General features: G+C 45.9%; 2 protein-coding genes across 5 annotated transcripts in view; both read left to right on the top strand.

The window, feature by feature from the left end:
* LOC307246097 (corticotropin-releasing factor receptor 1-like) overlaps nucleotides 1-9,668 on the top strand; it is an 80,048-nt gene extending 70,380 nt beyond the window's left edge. Inside the window, exons 11-15 of one of the 2 annotated variants that reach the window (XM_080021898.1) lie at nucleotides 2,310-2,395; nucleotides 3,069-3,204; nucleotides 5,826-5,867; nucleotides 8,525-8,626; nucleotides 9,400-9,668. In XM_080021898.1, the coding sequence (XP_079878024.1) occupies nucleotides 2,310-2,395; nucleotides 3,069-3,204; nucleotides 5,826-5,867; nucleotides 8,525-8,626; nucleotides 9,400-9,504 (471 nt within the window). In that variant the 3' untranslated portion in view covers nucleotides 9,505-9,668. Of the gene's footprint in view, nucleotides 1-2,309; nucleotides 2,396-3,068; nucleotides 3,205-5,825; nucleotides 5,868-8,524; nucleotides 8,688-9,399 lie in introns of those variants that run through there. The other variant, XM_080021899.1, reaches the window with a different exon arrangement.
* Nucleotides 9,669-21,095: 11,427 nt separating this feature from the next.
* The window catches only part of LOC307245902 (KAT8 regulatory NSL complex subunit 1-like), a 38,493-nt gene continuing 32,322 nt past the window's right edge, over nucleotides 21,096-27,266 (top strand). The window contains exons 1-2 of one of the 3 annotated variants that reach the window (XM_080021635.1): nucleotides 21,096-21,107; nucleotides 23,111-23,194. The gene's annotated coding sequence lies outside the window, so the exon portion shown is untranslated. Of the gene's footprint in view, nucleotides 21,108-23,110; nucleotides 23,195-25,365; nucleotides 25,793-27,266 lie in introns of those variants that run through there. The other 2 variants (XM_080021634.1, XM_080021636.1) reach the window with 2 other exon arrangements.

Here is a 27,266-nt window from a genome sequence, read left to right as displayed (position 1 = left end):
GCGGGGTCAGGACAGGGCCGGTTGGACGAGGAAGGGCTTTGATCGCTCTGATTAAGTCCCGCTTGGGTCAGTCGGCCCAATTAAAATTACAATGTCACGTGTTTTATATCATTGCAGGCGGCAATACACGGGCTCAAGTTTAGTCGCGTCGGGTGCGTTTTACAGTTTTGTGGGGTCCCCCCCACCCCCGGTCTGTCTTCTCCTGGTTGCTCCTGGTTGCTCACAGTTGCTCCCGGTTGCTCCTGGTTGCTCCCGGTTGCTCCTGGTTGCTCCCGGTTGCTCCCGGTTGCTCCCGGTTGCCGTCCATGCCTGCCTGTAAAGCAGAACTTCTCATGGTTAGAACTCACCGCGTTGTCTGCGGAGCCACTCTCTCGGTGAGCGGCGGCCGTTTGGTGCCGTGTCGGGCAACTCATTCATTTGTTGAGGTTTTTTTTTTTTTTACTTCGATTACATTTTCAGCTACGTTGACACTGCGTTGAAATGCCAAAAAACACGTTGTGGTATTTCTCTGAGTAATTACTGTTTGCGCGGCTTCTACTTTGGGCCCCCGCTGGATCTTGAACGCATCGCTGGGTTGCACGTTTCAGACGTGGTGACGGGGTTTTAAGGACTACTATTACTATTTTTTTTCACGAATCCGGCAAAGTAACGCGGCCACAGATTTAAAATATCAATGTCTGCAGGGATGTTCCATTTATATTTGATCTCTTTGGTCTTTGTGTCAATGAAGACGTGTGATTTGCGGAAAAAGACGAAAAACCGTCAATCCGCAGAGGGTCGCCACCGCGCTGGCCAGAGCGGGGGAACGAATGATGTGTTCATGTGCGGGGAACGCGTCGGAAAACCAGGAGCCGTGTAATTGTAATCACTCACAGGAAGACGTCGAGGCCTTTTGGATTTCATGGAAATGTAAGCGATCGAAAATGTAATCCACAGAAAGGCGTCGCCCGAGGCAACCACCTGCGTTCGCTCCCCGCTTCACGACCAACACTAAATTGGACCCTTGGTATTGGTACGGCTGCCGGCAGATGTGTTTACTTGTTGTTATTGTTCGTTCTCGGAATTTTGACACGTACGTCCATCACGTCCCTCACGTCCGTCACGTCTATCGTGGGCGTTCCACGCTTTTAGCCCGAAAAATGGCAACAAGTGAGATTAATGGGCTGGACCCCTAATTAATTAGCTTTACAGCTGCATTAAGGGAATGACCATGTACTTGACGATGTCGACAGTCTTATACAGAGTATTTTCAACTGATATGAAGTATTTTTGGGGAAATATATTTCTATGAGCGCTTTCGTTCCCGGCTTCACTCAGAGTTATAATTACTCTACTGGACACTACACTACACTACTTAACAGCTCCATTCAAGCACTAACTCGCTGCTTGATGTTGTGGTTGGTCTTACAGTTAAGGTTGTATCTTGTACTTATGTACTTATATGGAGGATGGTGTACTTAGATGTTCTTATATGGTGTATTAGAGGGGAGCGTGTTCTATATTTGGGCTTCTCTTCCCCATTCGCTGGCTTCCCATAGCGCTGGTAGATACCCAGATGGATGTTCATCGCATCTGGAATGTGCATAAACAGCCTGCAATGAAAATAAAACCATCCCTCCATTTTCCACCTCTTCATCCACTTATCCCGTCAAGGGCCTCTGGCGGCGGTGGTGGTTTTTTTTTTGGGGGGGGGGGGGACCACCAGGGACAAAGGAGGGAGGAACAAGGAAGCAGGACCCCAGCATGTCGGGCGGGGAGGCGGCGTGAACGGGTTGCCAGTTCACCGCGAGGTCACGTACGTGCACCCGCAAAAGCGCTTCGCTCCTTGGGGCGAAGTGCAGATTTGCAATCGTCCCCAAACCTTCCCGTCTGTCGGAGGTGGAGGCGGGAGCCCGGGGGGCGGGAAAAGCCTCCACGACGAGGGGGAGCGCGGAGGCTGGGCGGGAGGAGGGGAAGGCGGTTGAATGTATTTGCGTACCGCTTGCGCTCCCTTCATGTGCTGCTTGCGGGAGGGGCGGGAGTGGGGGTGGGGGTGGGGCCCGCCGCCCGCCGCTCGCCGCCCGTCGCCCGCTATGCTGGATTGGCTGAGGCAGCGTCGATCGTTGCGGTCGGTAAAACTGTCGGTTTGGACGTTTAGCACATTGTCGGGATGTTTGTTCCATTTCCGATAGAATTCCGGGATTTCCCCTTCAAGACGACGTGACGGATCGCCACTTTAACCTGTTTTGCCGACTGTGTCGCTGTTTGTTGATAAAGTTGTTGATAAAGTTGTGGATAAGGTTGGACGCTCTGCCTGGTTTTCCCTGCAGATCAACTTCATCTTCCTCTTCAACATCGTGAGAATCCTGATGACCAAACTGAGAGCCTCCACCACCTCCGAAACCATCCAGTACAGGTGAGAGGAGACGAGGGACGGGAGACAGAAAAGATGAGCAGAGAAGCATAAGACATGACACGCCGTCCACACACATACCAAACGACATGAAGACCGGGAAAGGAAACGCAAACAAAATAAGTTTTCCCTGTAAAGTCGAGAATAAAACAAGCCAGTCAGAGAAACCAGATCTGCTTCCAGAGTCGAAAGAAATCATTTACAACATTTTATTGTGTGTGTGTGTGTGTGTGTGTGTGTGCATGTGTGTTAAAAGGAAACCCTAGAACTAATAATGATCAGCTTTCAGAGGTCACCTGCCGGGCGCACATACTTGTGGTGTGCGCGTGTGATTGTGTGTGTGTGTGCGTGTGTGTGTGTGTGCGTGCGTGCGTGTGCGTGTGCGTGCGTGTGTGTGTGCGTGCGTGCGTGTGTGTGTGTGCGCGTGTGTGCGTGTGTGTGTGTGTGTGTGTGTGTGTGTGTGTGTGTGCGCGTCCGTGGGCGTGTGTGTGTCCTATCCGTCTCTCCGATTGTCTTACACCCCATCTTTTTGCGCCGGATAAGGTCAAACTTTATTTCCCTGAATCGATACGTACAGTGTTACACGCGGCGGCACAAGGTGTTGTCGTCGCATTGAAAGGTCACGCAGCGTTGCTGTGGAGACGCCCGTCACGGCCGCCATCTTGTCTGTGCGCAGGAAGGCGGTGAAGGCGACGCTGGTGCTCCTCCCCCTCCTGGGGATCACCTACATGCTGTTCTTCGTCAACCCCGGAGAAGACGAGATCTCCCAGATCGTCTTCATCTACTTCAACTCCTTCCTGGAGTCCTTCCAGGTACCTGATGGGTAACTTACTGACTAGTGGTTCATGACTTACTGACTAGTGGTTCATGACTTACTGACTAGTGATTCGTGACTTACTGACTAGTGGTTCATGACTTACTGACTAGTGGTTCATGACTTACTGACTAGTGGTTTGTGACTTACTGACTAGTGGTTCATGACTAGTGGTTCATGACTTACTGACTAGCGGTTCATGACTTACTGACTAGTGGTTCATGACTAGTGGTTCATGACTTACTGACTAGCGGTTCATGACTTACTGACTAGTGGTTCATGACTTACTGACTAGTGGTTCATGACTTACTGACTAGTGGTTTGTGACTTACTGACTAGTGGTTCATGACTAGTGGTTCATGACTTACTGACTAGCGGTTCATGACTTGCTGACTAGTGGTTCATGACTTACTGACTAGCGGTTCGTGACTTACTGACTAGTGGTTCATGACTTACTGACTAGTGATTCGTGACTTACTGACTAGTTGTTCATGACTTACTGACTAGTGGTTCATGACTTACTGACTAGTGGTTCATGACAAGTGGTTCATGACTAGTGGTTCATGACTTACTGACTAGTGACTTACTGACTAGTCGTTCATGACTTACTGACTAGTGACTTACTGACTAGTGGTTCATGACTTATTGACTAGTGGTTCATGACTTGCTGACTAGTGGTTCATGACTTGCTGACTAGTGGTTCATGACTAGTAGTTCATGACTTACTGACTAGCCGTTCATAACTTACTGACTAGCGGTTCATGATTTACTGACTAGTGGTTTGTGACTTACTGACTAGTGGTTCATGACTTACTGACTAGTGGTTCGTGACTTACTGACTAGTGGTTCATGACTTACTGACTAGTGGTTCATGACTAGTGGTTCATGACTTACTGACTAGAGGTTCATAACTTACTGACTAGCGGTTCATGATTTACTGACTAGCGGTTCATGACTAGTGGTTCATGACTTACTCACTAGTGGTTCATGACTTACTGACTAGTGGTTCGTGACTTACTGACTAGTGGTTCATGACTTACTGACTAGTGGTTCGTGACTTACTGACTAGTGGTTCATGACTTACTGACTAGTGGTTCATGACTTACTGACTAGCGGTTCATAACTTACTGACTAGCGGTTCATGACTTACTGACTAGCGGTTCATGACTAGTGGTTCATGACTTACTGACTAGCGGTTCATGACTTACTGACTAGTGGTTTGTGACTTACTGACTTGTGGTTCATGACTTATTGACTAGTGGTTCATGACTTACTGACTAGTGGTTCATGGCTTACTGACTAGCGGTTCATGACTAGTGGTTCATGACTTACTGACTAGCGGTTCATGACTTGCTGACTAGTGGTTCATGACTTACTGACTAGCGGTTCGTGACTTACTGACTAGTGGTTCATGACTTACTGACTAGTGATTCGTGACTTACTGACTAGTTGTTCATGACTTACTGACTAGTGGTTCATGACTTACTGACTAGTGGTTCATGGCAAGTGGTTCATGACTAGTGGTTCATGACTTACTGACTAGTGACTTACTGACTAGTCGTTCATGACTTACTGACTAGTGACTTACTGACTAGTGGTTCATGACTTATTGACTAGTGGTTCATGACTTACTGACTAGTGGTTTGTGACTTACTGGCTAGTGGTTCATGACTTACTGACTAGTGGTTCATAACTTACAGACTAGTGGTTTATGACTAACTGACTAGCAGTTCATGACTTACTGACTAGTGGTTCATGACTTACTGACTAGCGGTTCATAACTTACTGACTAGCGGTTCATGACTTGCTGACTAGCGGTTCATAACTTACTGACTAGCGGTTCATGACTTGCTGACTAGTGGTTCATGACTTGCTGACTAGTGGTTCATGACTTACTGACTAGCGGTTCATGACTTACTGACTCGTGGTTCATAACTTACTGACCAGTGGTTCATAACTTACTGACTAGTGGTTCATAACTACGTACGTACAGAATAATAAAGTACACTAAAATAATGTTAAAATAATACATTGTATTATATTTTTATTACAATGGATAATAATAATAATAATAATAATAATAATAATAATAATAATAATAATAATAATAATAATAATAATAATAATAATAATAAAACATTGCTCTTATTGACTCTGAGTTTTATCGAAAAAAAAACAACGTTTTTTTTTATTGATCCCACTGCGACAGGATGCAGGATATTGATACATTCAGATCGATCTATTGATGTAGAGCAATACATGAATATATCAATATATCAATACATTAATATATTGATATATTCATGTATTGCTCTATTGATGGATGAAGGGACAGTTTTCATGGATCTTGGTTGTTTTGGTGAATCCAGCCACCTGCTGGACGGACACAGCAACTGCAGCTTCAGTTTGACATGAAACAATCAATCCCCCCCCCCCCTCTCCCCACCCTCGCTCCTGCTCTCTAAATCCTCCTTCCCCCTCTCTCCCTCCTCTGTCTGCTCCCTCCCTCTCTCCTCCTCCCTCTCCCTCCCTTTACTCCCCCTCCTCCCGGCCCTCACTCCCTCTCTGCCCCCCCCCCATCTCTTCATCTATCTCTCCCTCTCTCACTCCCCCCCGCAGGGCTTCTTTGTGTCGGTGTTTTACTGTTTTCTCAACAGCGAGGTAAGAACGCCCATTTCCTTTATTTCGTCATGTTTGGCAAAAAGTTCATTTTGACTCTTTTTTTTTTTTTTTTTAACTTGTCTTGTGTTGAGAGGCATCGTTCAGGGATTTATCCCTAATTACTCATCCTGAGTCCTCAGCGACGTCCGCCTCCACGTCGCGATGGATTGTGGATAAGGGCTGTGAAATTGGCAGCAGGGTAATAAAAGAGTGAAGGGGCGTGTCCGGGCGTGTGGGGTTAAACAGGGTGTTGACAGCGTGAGCGAGGACCCCGCAGGCGCTGCCTTGACAAGGTGCTGAGTCCTCTGTTTTTAACGCCTCATCCCCAAATACAGAGGAGGCTCAGGAGGAACCTGTTCCTGAACCCAACACGGATGTGTGCGATCGGTTCCATTGTTGGAATAAGGCGGGGAGGTCATACATGATGTAGTATTACATCCTTCTTTCCCATCATCGTAAACATTATATTTATTAAACATTATATTTCCCATATTCATGCCTGGAAGAAGCCTGTGATAGGATCTCAGACCTGAAGTGGACCGTACCATCGCGACGAGCCTCACGCTCCGCAGCTCGGATCAGAGCCATCTTTTATCCAAACAAAGCAAATTTAAAAAGTGTTTTTATTGTAGATTTATTTCTTTTCCTCAGTTTTGTAATTTAATGAAACAAAAAAGAGTTCTCGGTCACTGTCTTACCCCCCATACCCATAGAATCAACCCATAGATTGTCATTGACCCCCCCCCCATATTGTCATTGACCCCCCACATTGTCATTGACCCCACCCCAGATTGTCATTGACCCCACCCCAGATTGTCATTGACCCCACCCCAGATGGCCATTGACCCCACCCCAGATTGTCATTGATCCCCCCCACATTGTCATTGACCTCCCCCACATTGTCATTGACCCCACCCCACATTGTCATTGACCCCACCCCACATTGTGATTGACCCCACCCCACATTGTCATTGACCCCACCCTAGATTGTCATTGACCCCACCCCCGATTGTCATTGTCACATTGTCATTGACCCCACCCCACATTGTCATTGACCCCCCCACATTGTCATTGACCCCCCCCACATTGCCATTGACCCCACCCCAGATTGTCATTGACCCCCCCCACATTGTCATTGACCCCACCCCACATTGTCATTGACCCCACCCCAGATTATCATTGACCCCACCCCCGATTGTCATTGTCACATTGTCATTGACCCCACCCCACATTTCATTGACCCCCCCATATTGTCATTGACTCCACCCCACATTGTCATTGACCCCCCCCCCCCCCCCCCACATTGTCATTGACCCCACCCCAGATTGTCATTGTGTAATTTGCACTCTTATCATTTCCACACTTTGAGTAAAGAGGAAGCTCAGGGCGAGACCCAATTCACATCCTTCCCCCCAGATTCCAGGTTCCGCTCTGGTCCAGTTCCCCTGGCAGAACTGGGCTTTCAGTGGGATCCCTCTCCCTTCAGCCCCCTTATGTCACACCGGGGACTAGCACCACCCCTAGTCTGCCGATCCTCCAGTACCGCTCCCAACATGTTGGCCATGACAGCCCCACAACATCCAGGGCCTTCGGTATTTGTGGGTGGAGCTCACTTCTAAGCAGGGCTTGGCCACCGCGTAGTTTCTACTCAACGTACTCAGTGACTTCCACCGAGGACTTTGCACAGGTTCTGGGTTCTGATTCCGCAGACCATTCAGGGGAGGTCAGCACTTCTCCACCCCACTCCCCCCTTGCTGATAACAGCCTGGGACCCCAACTCCTCGCAAACTGGGGATTTCACTTTTGACACTGCGGTCCTTCTGGCCCGCTGGGACATGTCAGCCATAGAGGACGTCCCCCGGGCTAACCAAGCCCAGAAGGACCCCCCTCACCTGTTCTCTCACCGTCTGGTATCGAACGTCAAGCCACTGTTGGTCCATCTGCCGGTCCTGGGGCCATACCGGGTACCGACTTTCTGGCCACAGCTCCGAGCAGCTTCTTCCACGAAGGCGCCTTTCAACCGGGTCCAGGTGGACTCCATGTCCTCCGCCCTCTCTACCCGTTTGGGCTTCCCGGGTCTGTCCGGTAGTAGAACCCCGCCATCTGATCTAGCTCACCAGCAGGTGGCGTGAGGCAGCTCTGCTCGTCTCTTCACCAGAGTGTCCAGAACATCTGGCCTCATGGCCTCTGGTCCCATGAAACTAGTACAAAGTCGATCATTGACGTTCAGCCTGAGCTTCACTGGTACCAGGTCCATCATGAGCCTCCTGATGTCCCAAAATGACAGTGTTGGTATCAGTGTTAGTATTAGTTTCTACTGGTCCTCCTGGTCCTACTGGTTGTACTGGTCCTACTGGTTGCACTGGTCCTACTGGTCCTGCTGGTAGTAATGGTTGTACTGTTCTACTGGTCCTACTGGTGTACTGGTCATACTGGTTATACTGGTTGTACTGGTCCTACTGGTCCAACTGGTTTTACTGGTTGTACTGTTCTCCTGGTCCTACTGGTCATACTGGTTGTACTGGTCCTACTGGTTTCTACTGGTCATACTGGTTGTACTGGTTTCTACTGGTTCTAGTGGTTGTACTGGTCCTACTGATAGTGCTGGTCCTCGTGGCTCTACTGGTCAAACTGGTTCTACTGGTTCTCTCCCCCAGGTGCGGTCTGCGGTGCGGAAGAGGTTCCACCGCTGGCAGGAGCAGCACTCCATCCGGGCCAGGATGACCCAGGCCATGTCCATCCCCACCTCCCCCTCCAGGGTCAGCTTCCACAGCATCAAGCAGTCCACCTCCCTATGAGGGGGGAGGGAGGGGGAGAGAGAGGGAGAGAGAGAGGGAGGGAGGGAGAGAGAGGGGGAGGGAGGGGGGGGGGGGGATACATAGAGTCTCTTCAGGCCTCCAACTGGAAGCAAGAATTGAGGGATGGAGGAATAGAGGGATGGAGCGATGGAGTGATGGAGGGATAGAGGGATGGAGGGATGGAGTGATGGAGTGATAGAATGACGGCGTGATGGAGAGATAGAGGGATGGAGTGATGGAGGGATAGAGCGGTGGAGGGATGGAGGGATAGAGGGACGGAGCGATGGAGGACAGTGGAGGTTTTTGTGGATCAGCGAAGCAAAATGACCAAGTTGAGATGACGACGACCTTTGACCTGGATCTCAGACGACCTTTCTCCGCCATCTTGTTGCCTGTTTGTTGACCCTCCTCAAACTGAACGAAACTGAACCAACTGGACTGTGGATCCATCGCAGTGACAATTTATTCTAAAGAACTTCTGTCAATGTGTTGTTTTGTTGTTTTAATAATAATTAAAAAAATAATAATAATAATAATAATAATTCATATTATTATCAGCTCACAGTGTTGCACCCCCCCCCCCCCCGTGTGTTATCATTTCGATATTTCCCCCGTTACACATTCCACACACACGCAAACTGTTACCGTGGCAACACATCATCTTCAGAGGATCTGACCTCGCTATGAATCTCCCCGCCCCGCCCCCGCCACCCCCCCCCCCCCCCCCCCCCCAGTTTGTCCCCGTTTCCCCCGACGACCGTCCGTCTGTCCGGAGACCACGCCCCCGGTGCTGCCTCTGTCCGGCTCGTGACAAACTCCTTCGTCGTCATCGGCTCTGACGTTGGCGACCCCGCCCCCACATTCCGACGGCTCCGCAAAGTCCTCTCTCCGAGCCGGGCCCCCCGGGGGGCCCCCCGGGGAGCGTCCGGGCGTCGCCGCTCCGTCATCACGCCGAAACCATGACGTCAGGAAAAAAACTTCTCAAGTTTCTGTGAAATGGGTGTGGTCAATGTGAAATAAAGCGTCTCTTTAAGGAAATCGGAGCTGAAATGCATCTTTGAAACGTTCATCATTCTTCTGTTTCCAAAACACTGTCACTAGCAGCTCATCACCATAGTAACCAGTAAAATACCAGGGACAGGAAGTAGTTTTCTCAGTGGCATATTCTACTTCTTCTAATTCTACCTACTTATTATTATAACGATTATTATATTTTGTTTTATTATTATTATTATAATTATAATTATTATTATTATTATTATTATTATTATTATTATTGTTATTATTATTATTATTATTATTATTATTATTATTATTATGTTGAGGTTTTCATTGGGAGGGACAAGGATGGACAGGATTAAGAACGAGGACATTAGAGGGACAGCTCAGGTTGGACAGTTTGGTGGAGAAGTGAGAGAGGCCACATTGAGATGGTTGGGACACGTGTGCAGGAGAGATGAGAGTTACATTGGGAGGAGGAGGCTGAGGGTGGAGCTGCCAGGCAAGAGGAAAAGAGGAAGCCAAGGAGAAGCTTCATGGATGTGCTAAGGGAGGACATGCAGGCGGGTGGTGTCAGGGAGGAAGATGCACAGAACTCAAGGTGTTGGAGGCAGATGATCCGCCGTGGCGACCCCTAACGGGAGCAGCCCAAAGAAGAAGAAGAAGATTATTATTATTATTATTATTATCATTATTATTATTTTATTGTATTTATTATTATTATTATTGTATTTATTTATTTATTATTATGATTTCATTTGTTATTATTATTATTATTATTATTATTATTATTATTTTATTTTATTTATTTATTATTGTTATTTTTATTATGTATTTGTATTATGTTATTATTTATTTATTTGTTGTTATTATTATTTTATTGTATAATTATTATTATTATTATTATTATTATTATTATTATTATTTTGTTATTATTATTTCTTTATTATCTTTTTTTAATTACTATATATTTCTTTATTTTTTTATTATTTATTTAATTGTATTTTATTTATTATTTTTATTATTATTATTATTATTATTATTATTATATTTTTTATTATTATATTTTCATTTATTTTTATTATACTGTATATATAATTTAAATTATTATTTGTATTATTATTATTTCATTTATTTTATTATTATTATTATTATTATTATGTATATATATTTATTTTTTATTATACTTATTCTATAAGACGTTGAGTTAGAACAGGTCATAACTCAAATATAAACATTAAATCAAACAGAACTTTTCATTCATGTAATAATTTCCATAAATATTAAAGTGATGAGCTGTGAGTATTTTGGGATTTTCCCGTACACTGCTCGGAAATCACTGGCCTCGTGCTTCCAGTGTTTCAAGGTTATACTGAAATATGTCAAAAAAAATCAAAGTTATTTCAGAGTTTTGTCTCCACACATTTGTGTTGAAGTGGTTCCACTGGACATGCATTAAGCTAACACAGTTAGCATCAGTTGCTGGAAGGTGTATTTCCCTGATTTCACAGGAGCTAGGCTAGCTGATCCCCTCCGCGGCCATGCATTGTGCTAACACAGTTAGCACGCAGCCCGTCCTCTCACTGTACTGGACGCACTGGGATGGAATTGGAATCGATCTTCTCGTGTGAATCTGGGTGAGAGCGACCCTCTCCCTTTAACTTGACCATTCTGGTCTCATTTCATTTTAGATTTTTTTTCTTCGCTCCACCCAGGAGCTTCCTCTGCAGGAGGGTGGAGTTCCCGTGGGAACGACGCGACACAAAAAGACTATTTTGGGCACCGGCGCAGGTCCTTTTAAAGGACGTGTAGAGCCGGCCCAGAGGGAAACGGAACCCTCTCCTTCCATCTTTATTCTGTTTCCCGTGATGTCACGTCGATGTGGAGAGGGGAGGTGGAGGAGGAGGCGGATGAGGTGGCGATGGAGCGAAGGAGAGGAGGTAGAGCAGGAGGCGGAAGAGGCAGAGGAGGCGGAGGAGAGAAGGAGAGGAGGAGGAGAAGGAGGCGGGGGAGGTGGAGGAGGAGAGGTGGAGGAGGTGGAGATGGTGGAGGAGGAGGAGGCGGAGGAGGTGGGAGTGGAGGAGATGACGGAGGTGGGGATGGAGGACATGGAGGAGGAGGAGTTGGATGAGGAGGAGTAGGAGGAAGTGGGGTGGAGGAGTAAAGGAGGTGGAGGAGGTGGAGGAAGATGAGGCAGAGGAGGAGGAGGTGGAGGCGATGGAGGTGGAGGAGGTGGAGTAGATGGAGGTGGAGGAAATGGAGGAGGAGGAGGTGGAAATGGACTTCCCGTTTCCTGGTATTAAAAGTCTCTTATTCTTAGTCTATTATTATTTTTATTACTATTATTATTATTATTATTTTTTTTTATTATTATTACCTTTATATTATTATTAATATACTATTATGTTTATTGTTATTATTATTTTGAATAGTATTATTATGTTTATTCTTTTTTTATTATTTACATTATTATTATTGATAATAATAATTATTCTTATATTTACACTGTTTGTAAAATTGATTTTATTTCACTTTAAAAAAGTTTATCGTGCCCAGAAAAGTGTCGAATAATGAGTGTGTGCGCGCGTGCGTGTGTGCGCGTGCGCGCGCGCGCGCGTGTGTGTCTGTGTGTGCGCGTGTGTGTGTCTGTGTGTGTGTGTGTGTGTGTGTGTGTGTGTGCGTGTGTCTGTGTCTGTGTGTGTGTGTCTGTCTGTGTGTGTGTGTGTGTGTGTGTCTGTGTCTGTGTGTGTGTGTGTGTGTCTGTGTGTGTGTGTGTGTGTGTGTGTGTGTGTGTGTGTGTGTGTGTGTGTGTGTGTGTGTGTCTGTGTGTGTGTGTGTGTGTGTGTGTGTGTGTGTGTGTGTGTGTGTGTGTGTGTGTGTGTGCGCATCCCATCGATTCTGCGTCGCTGCCAACTGTGGCGCTTCAGCTCTATCTGGCGGTGAAACTGTAACCCTGCACATTAACCTCTTTTTTTATTGAAATTAACCCATTTTGAGCCAGTTTTGAAGCTATATAAATCAAATACTTTTACTTATATAAATCTAATTATAGACTTTTGTGAATACAACTTCAAAAATTTATAAATACATTTTTAAAGTTGAGAGAGACAAATCCCACTTTGAAGCGATCTAAATTCAGCTTTTAATTTATATAATTTAATTTTAAAACGATATAAATCTGATTTTAAATCTATATAAATCTGATTTTTGAATCCAATTCATTTATCAATATATAAGGAGGATGGATAAGAATACATATGAATCCAGTTTTAAACCTTTATAAACCCAACTTTGAACATATATATAAATCCAATGGAGGTGGAGCAGATACAGGTGGAGACACCCAGCTGCACCATACTGGTATGTAGAAACATGATTATAATCGATATATTATCGATTAGTATGGTAGATTATGGATTATCAGGATAGATTATGGTCTAATGTTATATATTTTGGAGTTGTATTATATATTGAGGTATTTTCTTACTTATTATGGTCTATTGTAATATATTGTGGATCATTCTGATACATAATGGAATATGATTATTATCATATGAAGTAACATCATCCACTGTGGAGGATTGTGGTTGCCAGGGCGCGTGGCAGGCTCTGATTGGTTGAGCGAAATCACTGCAGCTGATTGAAATCATTATCATCAGATTAGTGAGAATTAAATGTTCCAACATAACGACACAACTACACAGGTAAACAAACATATTATTATTATTATTATTATTATTATTATTATTATTGATTTTATTATAATTGCTATTATTGTTGTTATTATAATTATTATTGTTATTATTATTATTAGGGATTCAACCCTGCAGTTATTATTGTCCCTCCATCACCCCTCAATCCCTCCATGCCTCCGCACCTCTGTCCCTCCAGACCTCCAACATCTATCCCTCCACCTCTCCTCCACGCTCCACCCCTTCACCCATCTTCCCCTCCATCCCTCTATCCCTCCATCGCCCTCCCTCACGCCATCCCTCCACACCTCCAACCGTCTATCCCTCCACACCTCCACCCCTCTGTCCCTCCATTCACCCTTCCATCCCTCCAATCCCCCTCCGTCACACCATCCCGCCACCAGTCCGTCCCTCAACACCTCCACCCCTCCATCCCCCAACCCATCAATCCACCCCTCTATCCTTGCATCCCTCCGTCCCCCTCTCTCACTCCATCCCTCCACCCTTCCGTCCCTCCACACCTCCAACCGTCTATCCCTCCACCTCTCCATCCCTCAGACCCCTCCATCCTCTGGTGTTTTACAGCCTCTCCAGCAGACTGACAGCCTGTAGTAACTAAACATCCCATCACACAAGTCAAGTGGAGCAGTTGCCATGGTTACGCCACAACAGACAACAGATCAATGAAACGCCCGGTTCCACTGGAAAGATAAAATGAAGTACGATGAGATGAGATGAGATGAGATGAGATGAGATGAGATGAGATGAGATGAGATGAGATCAGATGAGATGAGATGAGATGAGATCAGATCAGATCAGATCAGATCAGATCAGACCAGATACTTTATTCGTTCCTGGAGGGAATTGATCTTCTTGTGGATCTTCTTGAAAGTGGCTCGAGAGAAGAGAATCAATCATCCCCAAAGCATGGCGCAGGTCAGGAGGAGTCCTGATTCCGACAGAGAAGGATTCCACGGACATCAGCCAGTTGGGCCCCGTCAGTCTCCTCCGTGTAGAGGTTTAAGACTTTCTTCAGAGTTATAGCTCAGAGCGGGACCAGCTGTGGATACCTCAGTCCAGAAAATCAGCATCTGAGGCCTCTCTGGATGCCGTGAACACACCAGCATGATTTGGCGTCAAATCCAGACCTAAAGAAAGAGGAGTGACATCCGTGTCATTTTGCTTGACCTTGCCAACGCGTTGGGATCTGTTCCTCTGGGCATCCGTTGACTTCTTCAGGACACCAGAGACCATCACAAACCTTGTGTCCTGCAGCTCTGCATCACCACGCCAGACTTCAACCACCACATGGCGCCGCATGGAGACTGGAACAGTGGGGTGCCATGACCTTCACCATGGAGCTGAAGGTCATCATAAGGGCCTCCAAGTGGGTAGCGAGGGTGGCGAGCGGCTGAAGCCTGGAGGCCGTCTATCGCCCACCAGGCCCTGCATGGATGACATGACAACCATGACCCATGACAACAGCACCTTGCACCAGGTGCCTTCCAGGGGAGCTTCAACAACACATCACGGGGCCAGAATGAAATCCAAGGCATCCGAATCGAGAAGCATCTCCACAATCAAAGGCAAACCGAGCGAATAAAGGTTCTTCACCGATCGAGAACCCATCCCAACTGTGTCAGAGAAGCCAATCAAAGGTCTGATCAGGCACACGAGCTCAGGCAAGAAATCATCAGAGGTCTGGAGAACATCGACCGATCTACACCTGCGGTTGGGGTTTCGGCAGATGCTGGTGGACGTGGGCCAACGGCTTACAGTCCCATCGGGGATAGCCATCGCACAACTTGAGGCCTGATCCGGTCCCGTGGTCCGACTCTCAGCGCTTGCTGTGCCTCGTGGAGCTCACAGTCCCTTGGGGGGGAGGCTGTGCAGGAAGCCTTCGAAAGATAGAAACTGCGACGCACAGCAGAGCGGAGGTCTGCCGAGCGGAGGTGGGACGTCGTGGGGCTCCGTGGCAACATCGTCTGTAAGGCTGCTGATGGACCTGGCGACCAGCGGACGAGCCCCACACCAGACCCTCGAGGAAGCACCGGGGGCGGCAGAGCGGAGCGGCCAGTGGCCCTGGCTGAAGAGGAAGGAGCACAGCCTGTCTCCAGAAGAAGCAGATGCAGAGAAGGGTAGTTCTCGAAGGGGGAAAGTAAGAGCCTCGTGACGACCCCAGCGGCGTCTCTGCCCCGCCTTCCTCGACGTGGGAGCGGCGCAGGTCGGTGCTGAAGCCCTCCATCAGCACCGGGGGGGCACCGGAGAGTAAGAAGAGGTGGCACTTTGGATTTTTGTAAACGTCACGTCCTGTGTATTTGAAAACATTACCTCAATCTTAATCTTAACCTTAATCTTCCTTTTCATAATAAACAATACAGACCTGCACCGAATGGAATGGCGATAGACTATGAAAAAATCTGCAGTTAAAATGCTATCACAACCCGTTTATTTAGCATTAGTACATTTTCATATACAAGGAATTTGTTGGTGTTGGTGCATTATTGCAGAGTGAAGCACAGATAAGTAGCATAAAAAAGTTGAACAAATAACCAGAAAACACAAAATGATCATTTAAAGGTGTGAATTAAAATAGCAGCATGGTCGTTAGAACCGAGCGTATAAATATTGATATAGCGGTGAATCTACTGCACAGATTAATATGTATGCAAAATATGAACATATTTTGAGATTAGCCGGACTTCTACGCTGTGTGACGTGCCAGGACTTGTACTCTGTGAGGTAAGTACTGGAGGTAAGTTAAGTTTCATTTAGAAGGATTTAAATGTATATTTAATACAACACAGACAATAAATTATAGTTGTAATTATAGGACCAAGAATCACCTCTTGATTCCACCTCGTGTCGATTACGCACATTTTAGTATTTTTAGAGCTTATTGTGCGTAATCACCGGGTGTCATGACATTTCACTGCATATATGTTTGACCGTATGTTTGTGTATGTGACAAATAACCTCTTGAACTTGAACTTGAGATTATATACACTAGAACAGTGAGGTGAAGGGTCTTAAATGGGCCCCGCCCCCAAACATCATCATGTGATGACATCACATTCCATGTGATGTGTCTCTCACACACACACACACACTCAGGATATTGCATTTAGTGTCAGCAGGTGGCGCTAATGCAACACTGCAAATGGACGCGAGGCCGCGATGACCGCGTGATGTCATTGTGACATCACAAATCCCCCCCTCGGTATAGAAGGCTGAGGCGGTGGTGGTGCCACCGCCGTCAGTTGCGGGGTGACGTAGGGTCCCAGGAGGAGACAGAGCTATTACCTATGCCACAGGATGCACGCCGGCTTAACAACCGAAGAAGGTTCAACTGTGCATCATCTGCGACTTGGTGACAACCAGTGTTATAACAGGTAATAAAATATATATCATATAATAATATATGTCATATTTTACAAGTCTGATAAGAATATAATCGCATTATAAAATAAATCATGACAATGTTATCGTGTGATGTTATAATGTAATGATCCTGAGGTGGAGGTAACAATCATGTAATGATATAATATATTAGAACTGATAATAATATAATAATACGTAATACGTCTAATAAGAATATAGTGTGTAGCCTGTACGCATGTAAGTGCTAGGAGGCACGAGGAGCTAGACTGACTAGCAAGTAGGAGACACTACAAGCGGCTAGTGTGTGCTAGGAGACAGTCTAGGAGACACTCTAGGAGCTAGGAAACACTCTAGGAGACAGTCAATGACCTGAACAAAGTGGAGAATTCCCCTCATATTGTTTATCATATTGTTTGTCTGTATTTCTTTCCAGCACTCTATAAGTTGTGACATCACAACAATTGCATTTCTGTCCCGCACTCTATTTATACATGTTGTGACATCACAGAAACGGTATCGCTTTCCCGCACTTGTTTTTTTAAGAAACCACTTGGGCAACATTTCTAAAGACCTATAATTTATAAATATATTAATAAAAAATGCCTAAAATACCGACTCTGAAACAGGGTTACTATACCTAGAAAGAACAGACTCTGAAACAGGGTTACTATACCTCAAACAAACAAATGTCAAAAAAAACCAAAAAACCTGGTCGCACAGTCCACCGGCTCCGTTCCCCCAGGGCAACGACAGACTGCCGCCTCCTCCCTTCAGAGCGTGGGGCCTCGGGCTGCTACGCTGGCGGCTGGAGGTGTAGCTGGACTTGGCTGTTGCGGGGGCTGCTTGGAGGGGTGGCCTTGCCGCTGGTCCTGGCGGCGGCTGCTGGGCGGAGTAGCCAGCGGTGACCTGTGGTGGTTGCTGCGGCTGCTTCTCCTCCGTTCCAACGCCGGACAGCCTGGGTGCTGCTGCTGCCAGTCGGAAGAGGGTTGGTTGGTGCTGTGTCCCTTCCCCGGAGAGTCCCTGTTCAGGCGCCAATGTGGCCATTTCACCTGCCACACCCACTTGGCGTTTTCAGGGGCCTCCGGCAGAGAGACACAGACGACGGGGTTCCAGACACAGTTTAACGTAGAGAGCGGGCTAGTTGAAACAAGCCAGGAGCATGGACACGTGTCATGACAAGGGCTCCCCTCCCGATGAGCGGGGATGGGGGTTTTATCTGTTGCCTGTGAGACCAAACAACGAGCAACAGTTGTACAGCCACTCTGACCCTGGGCCCCACTTACCTAGACCCAGGACAGGTGTGGCTGCTCAAACCACACCGTCCCCACACCACATTTGTATTGTGGGCGAGGGGACCGGATTGCCCAAGTTTTGATGTTTGTGTGTGTGTTTGTAAAATATGTATATGTGTTTGTATAACATATGTGTGTGTGTGTGTGTGTGCGTGTGTGTGTTTGTATAACATGTATGTTTGTATAACATATGTGTTTGTATAACGTGTGTGTGTTTGTATAACATGTGTGTTTGTATAACGTGTGTGTGTTTGTATAACATGTGTGTTTGTTTAACGTGTGTGTGTTTGTATAACATGTATGTGTGTTTGTATAACGTGCGTTTGTATAACATGTGTGTTTGTATAACGTGTGTGTGTTTGTATAACATGTACGTGTGTTTGTATAACGTGCGTTTGTATAACATGTGTTTATATAACATGTGTGTGTTTGTATAACATATGTGTGTGTTTGTATAACATATGTGTGTGTTTGTATAACATATGTGTGTATAACATGTGTGTTTGTATAACATGTGTGTTTGTATAACGTGTGTGTGTTTGTATAACTTATGTGTGTGTTTGTATAACATGTGTGTTTGTATAACATGTGTGTGTTTGTATAACTTATGTGTGTGTTTGTATAACATGTATGTGTGTTTGTATAACATGTATGTGTTTTCAAACTGGAGCTGTTGCCGCATAGAAACGTGTCAAAATGGCACAAAGCCTCTGGCACAAAAGTGAAATATCTCGTAAACCGTTTGTTGAACCTTCCATTAAGTTACAGCTAATCTGTCCAGATTGAGCCGTCGTTGTCATGTGTTTTGCTTGTATGTGACTTGAAAACTGTGGAAGGCGTAGTGTGGAAAGATGTCGCTCATTTCGATTGACCTTTTAATTTCATGTAGCATTGTTGTGAAAATTACGGATCCATGCTCTCTCATTAAACCTGATATTTTTGCTCCAATCTCTCCTTGGTCATGACTAAAGCTACGCTCACATGGAACACGGTAGATGGGAGACAGCAACCGGATGTCACGTTAGTGGACGACAGCATGACGGCAGGCTGGAGAACACGGCAATGGTACACGCCATTTGCCGTCAAAGTTAAAATATTAAAACTTTTTGCCCTCCTCTGCGTTTGACGGGAGACGTTTTGATACTTCTTGATATTGGGTTATTTCGGTCGATGACTTAAAGGTATTGAGTACCAATACCCAGCCCAAACTCTGGTGCAGATATGCACAACTTTGTTACATGTACTTAGATAGATGTACTTATGTAATGTTTTATGAAATTGTACTATATGAGTAGAGAGCTCTACTCGAATCATTTGTAATGACATTATGTGTTTTTTACTTAAATGACTAATTTGTCAGTGGTTTGCACTTGTTTACCTTTTACCATGAAGCTTGGGATCTGTTTCACCCTTTTCCGTTGCTATTCGTTAGTGAAATGATTTAATCAAAATGTCTTCATCTCAAACCTCGTGCTGTGGAAATGATCTGCATCAATTCTCATCATAAGACTGAGAGTTGGAGAACTGCTTTGACTGACCCTCAAGTTCATTTCATTTTCATGTGCTGTAATAATACTCACAAAAATTTAAAATAACTAAGTGCATATGGAAAAAGGTCCAAAGACCAGGATGCAGATGGTGGCAACTGCATAATATTAGCACAGTCCAATATTTTGAAGTTTGACATCAGAGTTTACATTGAATTGTACCGTTTTCATGAGGAGACACTCTAGGAGACCGTCTATGAGCTAGGAGACACTCTAGGAGACACTTTAGGAGCTAGGATACGTTCTAGGCAGTCTAGGCGCTAGGAGACACTCTAGGAGACAGTCTAGGAGCTAGGAGACACTCTCTGAGCTAGGAGACATTCTCGGTAGTAAAGGAGCTAGGAGACAGCCTGGGACACACTTTAGGAGCTAGGGTCTAGGAGCTAGGAGACAGTCTAGGAGCTGAACAGAGGGAAGAATTCCCCTCATATTCGCATGTGCCTGGATTCCTTTCCCGCACTCCACTTCAGATTTGTGACATCACAACTGGATTTGTGTTTCTTCAGATTGCTGCTCAAACCAGTTTTATAAGCCTCCGTCAGGTGGTGGGTGCAGTGCGCTGGGTCTGAGCCCATGTCCAGCAGTGAGGCACAGCTGCTGTCTATCGATGTCTTTCTGCTCCGTAAAACACATCCACCTTATGCACAGAACCTACTGTTCCATCCAGTTATCCAACTATTCATCCTGGAAGCCAGGGGCCTCAAACTACGGGCCCGGGGGCCACAGGTGGGCCCGCGAGACGACTTAATGCGGCCCACTCCGCGTTTATGACGTATTGTTCATTTGTTTCAGAACAAGGCTTAATTGATCAAGGCAAATTCATGTTTTCAGGATATGAAACTGAATAAAATTGAATATAAAAAGATCTTTTTTATGATAATGTATATTTCTAACAGACTTTAGAAATATTGTGATAACAATAATAATAATAATAATAATAATAATAATAATAATAATAATAATAATAATAAATGTGTATTATATTAGATATAATTATATTTTACTGGAATATGTTGTAATATTATTATTACACACCCTTTAATAATCCTTTCACAATTCGCTCGGCCTGTTGTTGTTGATGATTTCAGGAGGAAACCTGCTTCCACTGCTGGAATGTGTTTGTTTCCATAGATTTAAACCGTGACCGAGCAGCGCGGCCGCAGCGTCGGAGCCAGAACCCACGTTAACCTGCACGTTAAACGGCTTTTTAATGCGTGGTGCGGACCACAACGCAGGCTGTGGATGGAGGGCCGGCCGGTGGCAATGCGTGGCGCGAACACAGCACATTCAAAGCTTTGCACATGAGCCAGGCACGATGAGACGGTGGCAAATGTCAATTAATTTCGACGTTTTTGGGAGATAATTAAGTTTGTTGCTGTGAACTTTAGTCCACATTTCCGCTGTGCGGGTATTCTCGCGGAGTGACAGCTCTGTGGGCCAATAGGAGGCGAGGAGCCGGAGCGGCGGCCAATGGCAGAGCGGGTGGGCGGGCTCTCGTCGAGTCGTCAACCGTTAGTAACAGGACAGGCTGGTAAGTAACATTTTGTCTTTCTAGACATTTTACAAGAAGCGTTCAAGCTCCTCGGTGTCAGAGGGGAACGGGCCGTGCACCGCGGTGCCCCGGGTGCGCTTTGGCGCGGGGCGGGGTTTTTTTTCACACTTTTCTGCTAAACGTTGGAAAACGGCAGTGAATGGTGAGCGGTGTTGGGAAGCAAACAAGCTAACAACTGTTAGCATGCGAGCTAACCCTGCTGGGATTGGCCAGCTCGGCGCTAGCGGGTGAGCTAGCGAGCTCTGCCGGCGGACAAACTGCGTGCTCGACGGGCGGGTGGGGGGAACGTTCGGTCCGGTTTTTAGACCGGGCGGTTCGGGGGCGAGGTCCCCTGTGCCGCCCGAACCGGGCACTTTATTCGTCCCGTTTGGGAACATTCCTTTGACATGCCGCGGTGTGTAAACTTCCCTGAAGACTTGGGATCTGACAGCGGATTGGTCGAGGGCGCTGTCAGTCAGAACGCCGCCCTCTGATTGGTCCGATCCAGTCACCACCGAGCGGAGTCTGCTCAGACACGGGAGAGGCTTCCCACACGTTTTGGATTTTACTCTGATTTCAAGTGATTAAACTCAGCGTTTAACAAGCTGCTTCCTGCTAAAACACAGGGTTCACGATGAAATGATCGCACGACACATCACCACCCTGTTGACACTAGCGACGTCACAAAACGTCATAAACGCGTATAACTGTGCTTGTTATTATGACCTATTAACAGTTCTACGACAAGGTCTAACAACAGGTCTACTTCTAGTTCTACCAACAGATCTACTGCTAGGTCTACTAGAGGCCAGATGTTTTATTTATCACATACATATATGTAGTGAACTGTCATAAGAGTTCTACTAATAGTTCTTGGTCTACTTACAGTTATCACCCTTATTGTGAAACTTGAGCTTCTGATGAACATAGAGCTGCTATTCGGGCTGGAACTGGTGAATAAGTACAGCCTCGCAAATTTGATCTTGCAACACGAGAGCTCATTTACATTATTTTTTTTAAGTGGAATTTGACAAAAAGAAAATTCACAGCATGGTGGTTGAAAACATAATTTATTTTTTTTGCCTCTAGCTTTGATGCTATATTTGAGCTATGTCTGTCTCGCAGCCTCTGAGTTATCAGCTCTCTCTCACTCCCGTCATTGTTTTCTTTTCCCTATTATTTTATTTTCTATGTATTGCCTTAAACACTCTTTGTGCTTCTCTTCTAATTAAAAATAAACCAAGATGTGAGCAGGCTCCTCGCGGCCAGTGCATGGTGGCGACCATCTCACCATTATGAGAGAATTTGAGCCCACGTTAAAATTAAGAGTCCTCTCCAGTTTGAAATCACACGCTTACACAAGTTAGCACCATGTGTGTGGTCAGGTCTATAAGTATGAATTGAGGTGTAAAATACCCCGTTTTATAACTCGATTAAAAGCGATTTGCCCAACTAACTAAATTAAGAACCAAAGTACCTATTGTATTTTGAAGGTACAATATGTTATTTCTGCCGCTGGGGTCTCTCAATCAAAACAATAACAATTAAAGACTGCGTTTGATAACATCGTGAAGTAGTAGAAATAGAGTAATACAAACAACAATACAACACAGTGGCTAGCTAACGTTAGATACTTCTTCGAGGTCCCTTCACTCTTGACGTATCATCCGTCGTTCCCCGTGTGGTCCCGGAACTTATAGCAGTAGAGGGGGGGTGCGACAAATGAAACGTTACCTATATTAAAATGAAAAGATTTCTCTGTGTTGAAAATTGTTGGAAATATTTGGGCTAATGTGAGTACACATTCACAATTCGGCAAAATGTATATAGGTCTGGTCGCTTTTAGAAATTATATTGCGGAAAAGTTATATATTGTACCTTTTAATGCATGGCTAAGAATGTGTGGTTTGGGGGTCTGCATCGTGCACCTATCCTTTTATAATCCTGCCTGGGTCATGTATGGGATTTGAGATTTTTAAACTCATCGTTTTCCTCCCTTTCAGGTCGCACAACACTTATCTCACAGGGGAATGAGAATTATGGCGTCTTGGAATACCGCCTGGGGGATTTCAGTGATGGAACCGAAGGTATCGCTAAGGCCATGCATGTTTATCATTAATAACACCTTTATTTTGTTTTATTTATTTTAACGGGTTTGCAATTTGTGTGATGCCATGTCTTTAGCATTGAGCTGTGGTATTAGCATTTAGCACTGTAGTCCACTATAAACAAGCCACTTTATCCATGTTCTTGGTCTGGCCATTACAGGAGAGTTTGATTCTAAAGCCATTTTTACTTTCAAAATGGAGGATATGGGGTTTCCTGTTAGAAAGTTACAAATAAATTACCTGCAATCATCTGCGAAATGGGTTTTTTGACATAACACTGGGGGGAGCTGCAGTGCAATCATGGTATTAATAGGTGATTTTATATTGCGTCATCATTTAAATTCTCTTCTGTTCGAGCCTTTAGTCCCAATTTGAGGTATTGTGTATTTACAAACAATAACCCCCCCCCAAACTAGGCCTGGCAGGAGTCCTTTTATTGCCATATGAATATTAAAATATATAATATGAAATTCATATTGTCTCAGACTGGTGTCTTATCTTGAAATCCATAATTGTCCTTGTGACACAATTTTGTAGTCGAATTAATAAGATTTTGACAAAGATTCCTAACCATATGAAATACAAGATATTTTATGAAGTTACGGAGATCATGACACCATATAGCCTGGTGTAATGTGACTCATTTTTAACAGGAATTTGATAAGCAGAATTTGTGATTTATATGGACTTCTACTAAATTCTTAATGGCTATTAAGATAATAAATTATGCCAGACCTCCCAGCCCTGTCACCAGTTCCTGCTCCCAGTTCCCAATGACTAAATTATGATGCAAGCCCATGCACACACCAGTGGCCAGATCTCGTTTCGGAAAACAGCAGCCAAGGCTACCCTCCTCTCTGTGGGAATCAGTGCAAACTCAACAAAAAAAAGTACCATAAGTGATAAATGCAATAGTCGTCGATTCAAATATGTACAACATTATCTGATTATTTGTCAAAGAGCAGTAGGTATTGTTGACATTATTGCATGTACCGCCACACTGCGCGAAATGGCGCCCCCGTGCGGCCACGGGCTGCAGCAGCAGAGTGCTCTGTAATGGAGGCTGACCCTGTTCCTCTGAACTGCCTCGTTTCCCACTGGGTGTTGTCTGCTTGCACTCAAAACATTAATAACAAAGAGCATTGTCCTCATTTCATAATTAATATATATATATATATATGTGTGTGTGTACTTATTTTAATCCATAGAGGGAATTGGGCATTATAGCAGTATAATTATAATCTTAAATACCTCTAGTGATAATATAATAAGTTCAATGTATTCAAATGTGTAATTTTATCAAGACATGTTTTATTTTTGTCTATTTTAACCACCCTCGGTTGTATTTCTATTAACTATTATAAATAGGTTGTATATAGAATACATTTATTATTACTATTATTGAACATCCTAGGATTGTTATCATAGCCAATTTTGACTGTCTCCGCCGCTCTGTGTTTTTGAGCCACATACCCGGAATACACTCCCAACGGGGTGTGCTGCAACTTAGTGGAAGGTTTTCGACCGATGGTTTATGAAATATTCCACATTTTGTGCCAACATTTTTCCCGTGATATATCCTACGGGAGGGACGTGTGGTTGAGAGATGTCGCCGTCTAACACATTTCTGTTTCCCGCGACGTGACATCGCGACGCTCGCACACACACACACACAAACACGGACGCGCACGTTGCCCCCGTTCCGACCCGCCGCGCACCAACCCGGTCTCGCCCAGGTACCAGTCTGAGATTATAAGAGGTGAACGTTTCCCCAGAGGTCGGGTTTCTTCAAAGGAAATGTGAGGGAAACAACGTAAGCGGTCATGGCAAACGTGTAAACACATCGGGGCAAACACGCGCAACACATCCTACATATTTGTGTGGATGGCCATTCATAACTGAACCCTGGTTCTCTCCTTTTCCTTCATTACAATAAACTTGTGGATGGATCAAAGGTTGGATGTGGCCGTGTGTCCTGCTGCTTTGTGACTGCAGCAGGACACGTGTGTGTGTGTGTGTGTGTGTGTGTGTGTGTGTTGCTGCTCTCGTCTGCCCTTCACCCCTAGTGGTCACAGGGGGAACTGCCTCCCGCCCACACACACACACACACACACACACACACAGTGTTTGTCAGAGAGGAGCTGCCGCCATTTTCTAACCCTCTCTCCCTAAAACCAGAGACGCGGCTCGCTGTCAGCCGCCGTCTGCATCACACTCCGCTCACCGAGAATCGGACTTTTCGACAGAAGGACCGTCGTGGATCTCCGACGTGGGAAGTATTTCGGGGGAGGAGGTTGAATTCCCGGGCCTGGTCTCTTTCCCCTCCCTCCCTCCCGTCCGTCCGTCCAGCGGCGAGGCGGGCTAGCTCCGCCGCTAGCACCGTGTCGCTCGACGCCTCGTTCCGGAACGGGTCCGAGGCGGCGCCGCTGGCTCTCTCCGGCCGCCTTCCCGGATTAATTAATGGCGAACTAGCCGAAGCGGGACTCGTTTCGTCGCCCGGACTCCGGTGTTTTTGCCACTTTGAGCGGCGGGGGGTTGTTGCCCAGATTCCCTCGGAGAGTGGAGCCTCGTCACGTGGTACGTTCCTCCCTGTTCTTTGTTAGCGCGAGCTGCTGCTGCTGCGCTGCTAGCGCGAGCCGCAGCGCGAGGGACCCGCCGCCTCGTGAAAACACGTTTAGCGCGCGCGCGCGCACACACACACACACACACACACACACAGCCTGCGGTGCGCGGTGTGGTTCTACTGGCTCGGTGCTGATACCAGTACGTGCTGTATTTACTACCTCTAAACACTCGCCCTCAGTGTACACACACACTCTTAATATGCGTAATATAGTAATCCACCCAGCATATAAATATTGCAGCTTTATTTATATATAAATATATGAATATATACCTCTTTTACTATAGTCAGTACCAGTAGCCACTGCCACAGCATTTTAATCGACCCTGTGCACAGAGCGCATTTAGTATATTCCGATGATTTGTGTTTTTGAAACCCCCCCTTCACCCCAAATGCGCCAGATTGCGTGTATATTCAAAGGTGCTTGGTCCGACCACAGCGCGGGTTGTGGTTCTAATCCGACCGACCGGCTAAAAGGGGTCCACCCCAGCAGCAGCCAGTGGAAAATAACCAGGACAGTAAATAGAGGCACATTTCAGCCTGGTTAGCGGTCCACACTGCAGCTGCTCGGTTCGTCCTGCTCGCCGCTTCACTCGGGCTTGTGGATCTTACATCAGCGGCTTCTGGGGCGAACGCGGCGCTTTAATTCGGACCCTTGATTAGGTGACGTGGTTTCACTATATATAACAAAAAAAAAACCCCACCACCACATATAGTCCTTGTGATGCGGCTTTTCGTCTCGTTGTCGCCGGACCCGGTTCACGGCCCGTGTAGTCTCCGGACCGGACCCGGTAACGGGGTGGTCGGCGGTGTCTTTTTCGACGACGTCTTTTTAAGAATACCTTGTGAACTAATGGAGATGCACGATCCGCGCCGTAGCCGTGATTACATTTACAAACCGTCGTGTAAACGGGGAAGCTGCGGGGTGTCAAGGGTTCGATATGTGCGTTTGGCTCGTATATTTTTGGGGTTTCCGGCGGCCCGTAGTCTTCCTAATATGAATCGTCCTGTTTTAATTACGATAGCAGTTTCCTGGAAATCATTCATTTGTCTTTGCTGGAGCCCGACGGGCGGTTTATTGGTAGAATCGCATTGCATAATCTCTGTCGGAAACAGCAACATGGCGCTGAGTGGGAACTGCGGTGGAATAAATACTGAAACCCCCCATTCATCCAGACCCAACACGGTGCTGCAGAAGCTATCTGTCCGTAACCTGGTCACCTCAGCCCAAATGAAATTCTCCCGTAATCGCGTTCAGACCGTTCTCGATGCATTCACCCTTGAACGATTGCAGCGCTGCTTTCCACATCACAATATGGTGGTGGTGGTCTCTCTGACGCCCAATGCAACGGATCTACAGACTGTGAACATCTGTGCTTTTAAAGTATTATTTTGTAAAACCAAAGAAGCATTGTTGTCAGACCTACA

This window comes from Zeus faber (assembly GCF_960531495.2).
Source record: "Zeus faber genome assembly, chromosome: 20".
Lineage (NCBI taxonomy): Eukaryota > Metazoa > Chordata > Actinopteri > Zeiformes > Zeidae > Zeus > Zeus faber.
This window is presented reverse-complemented; position numbering and strand designations above follow the sequence as displayed.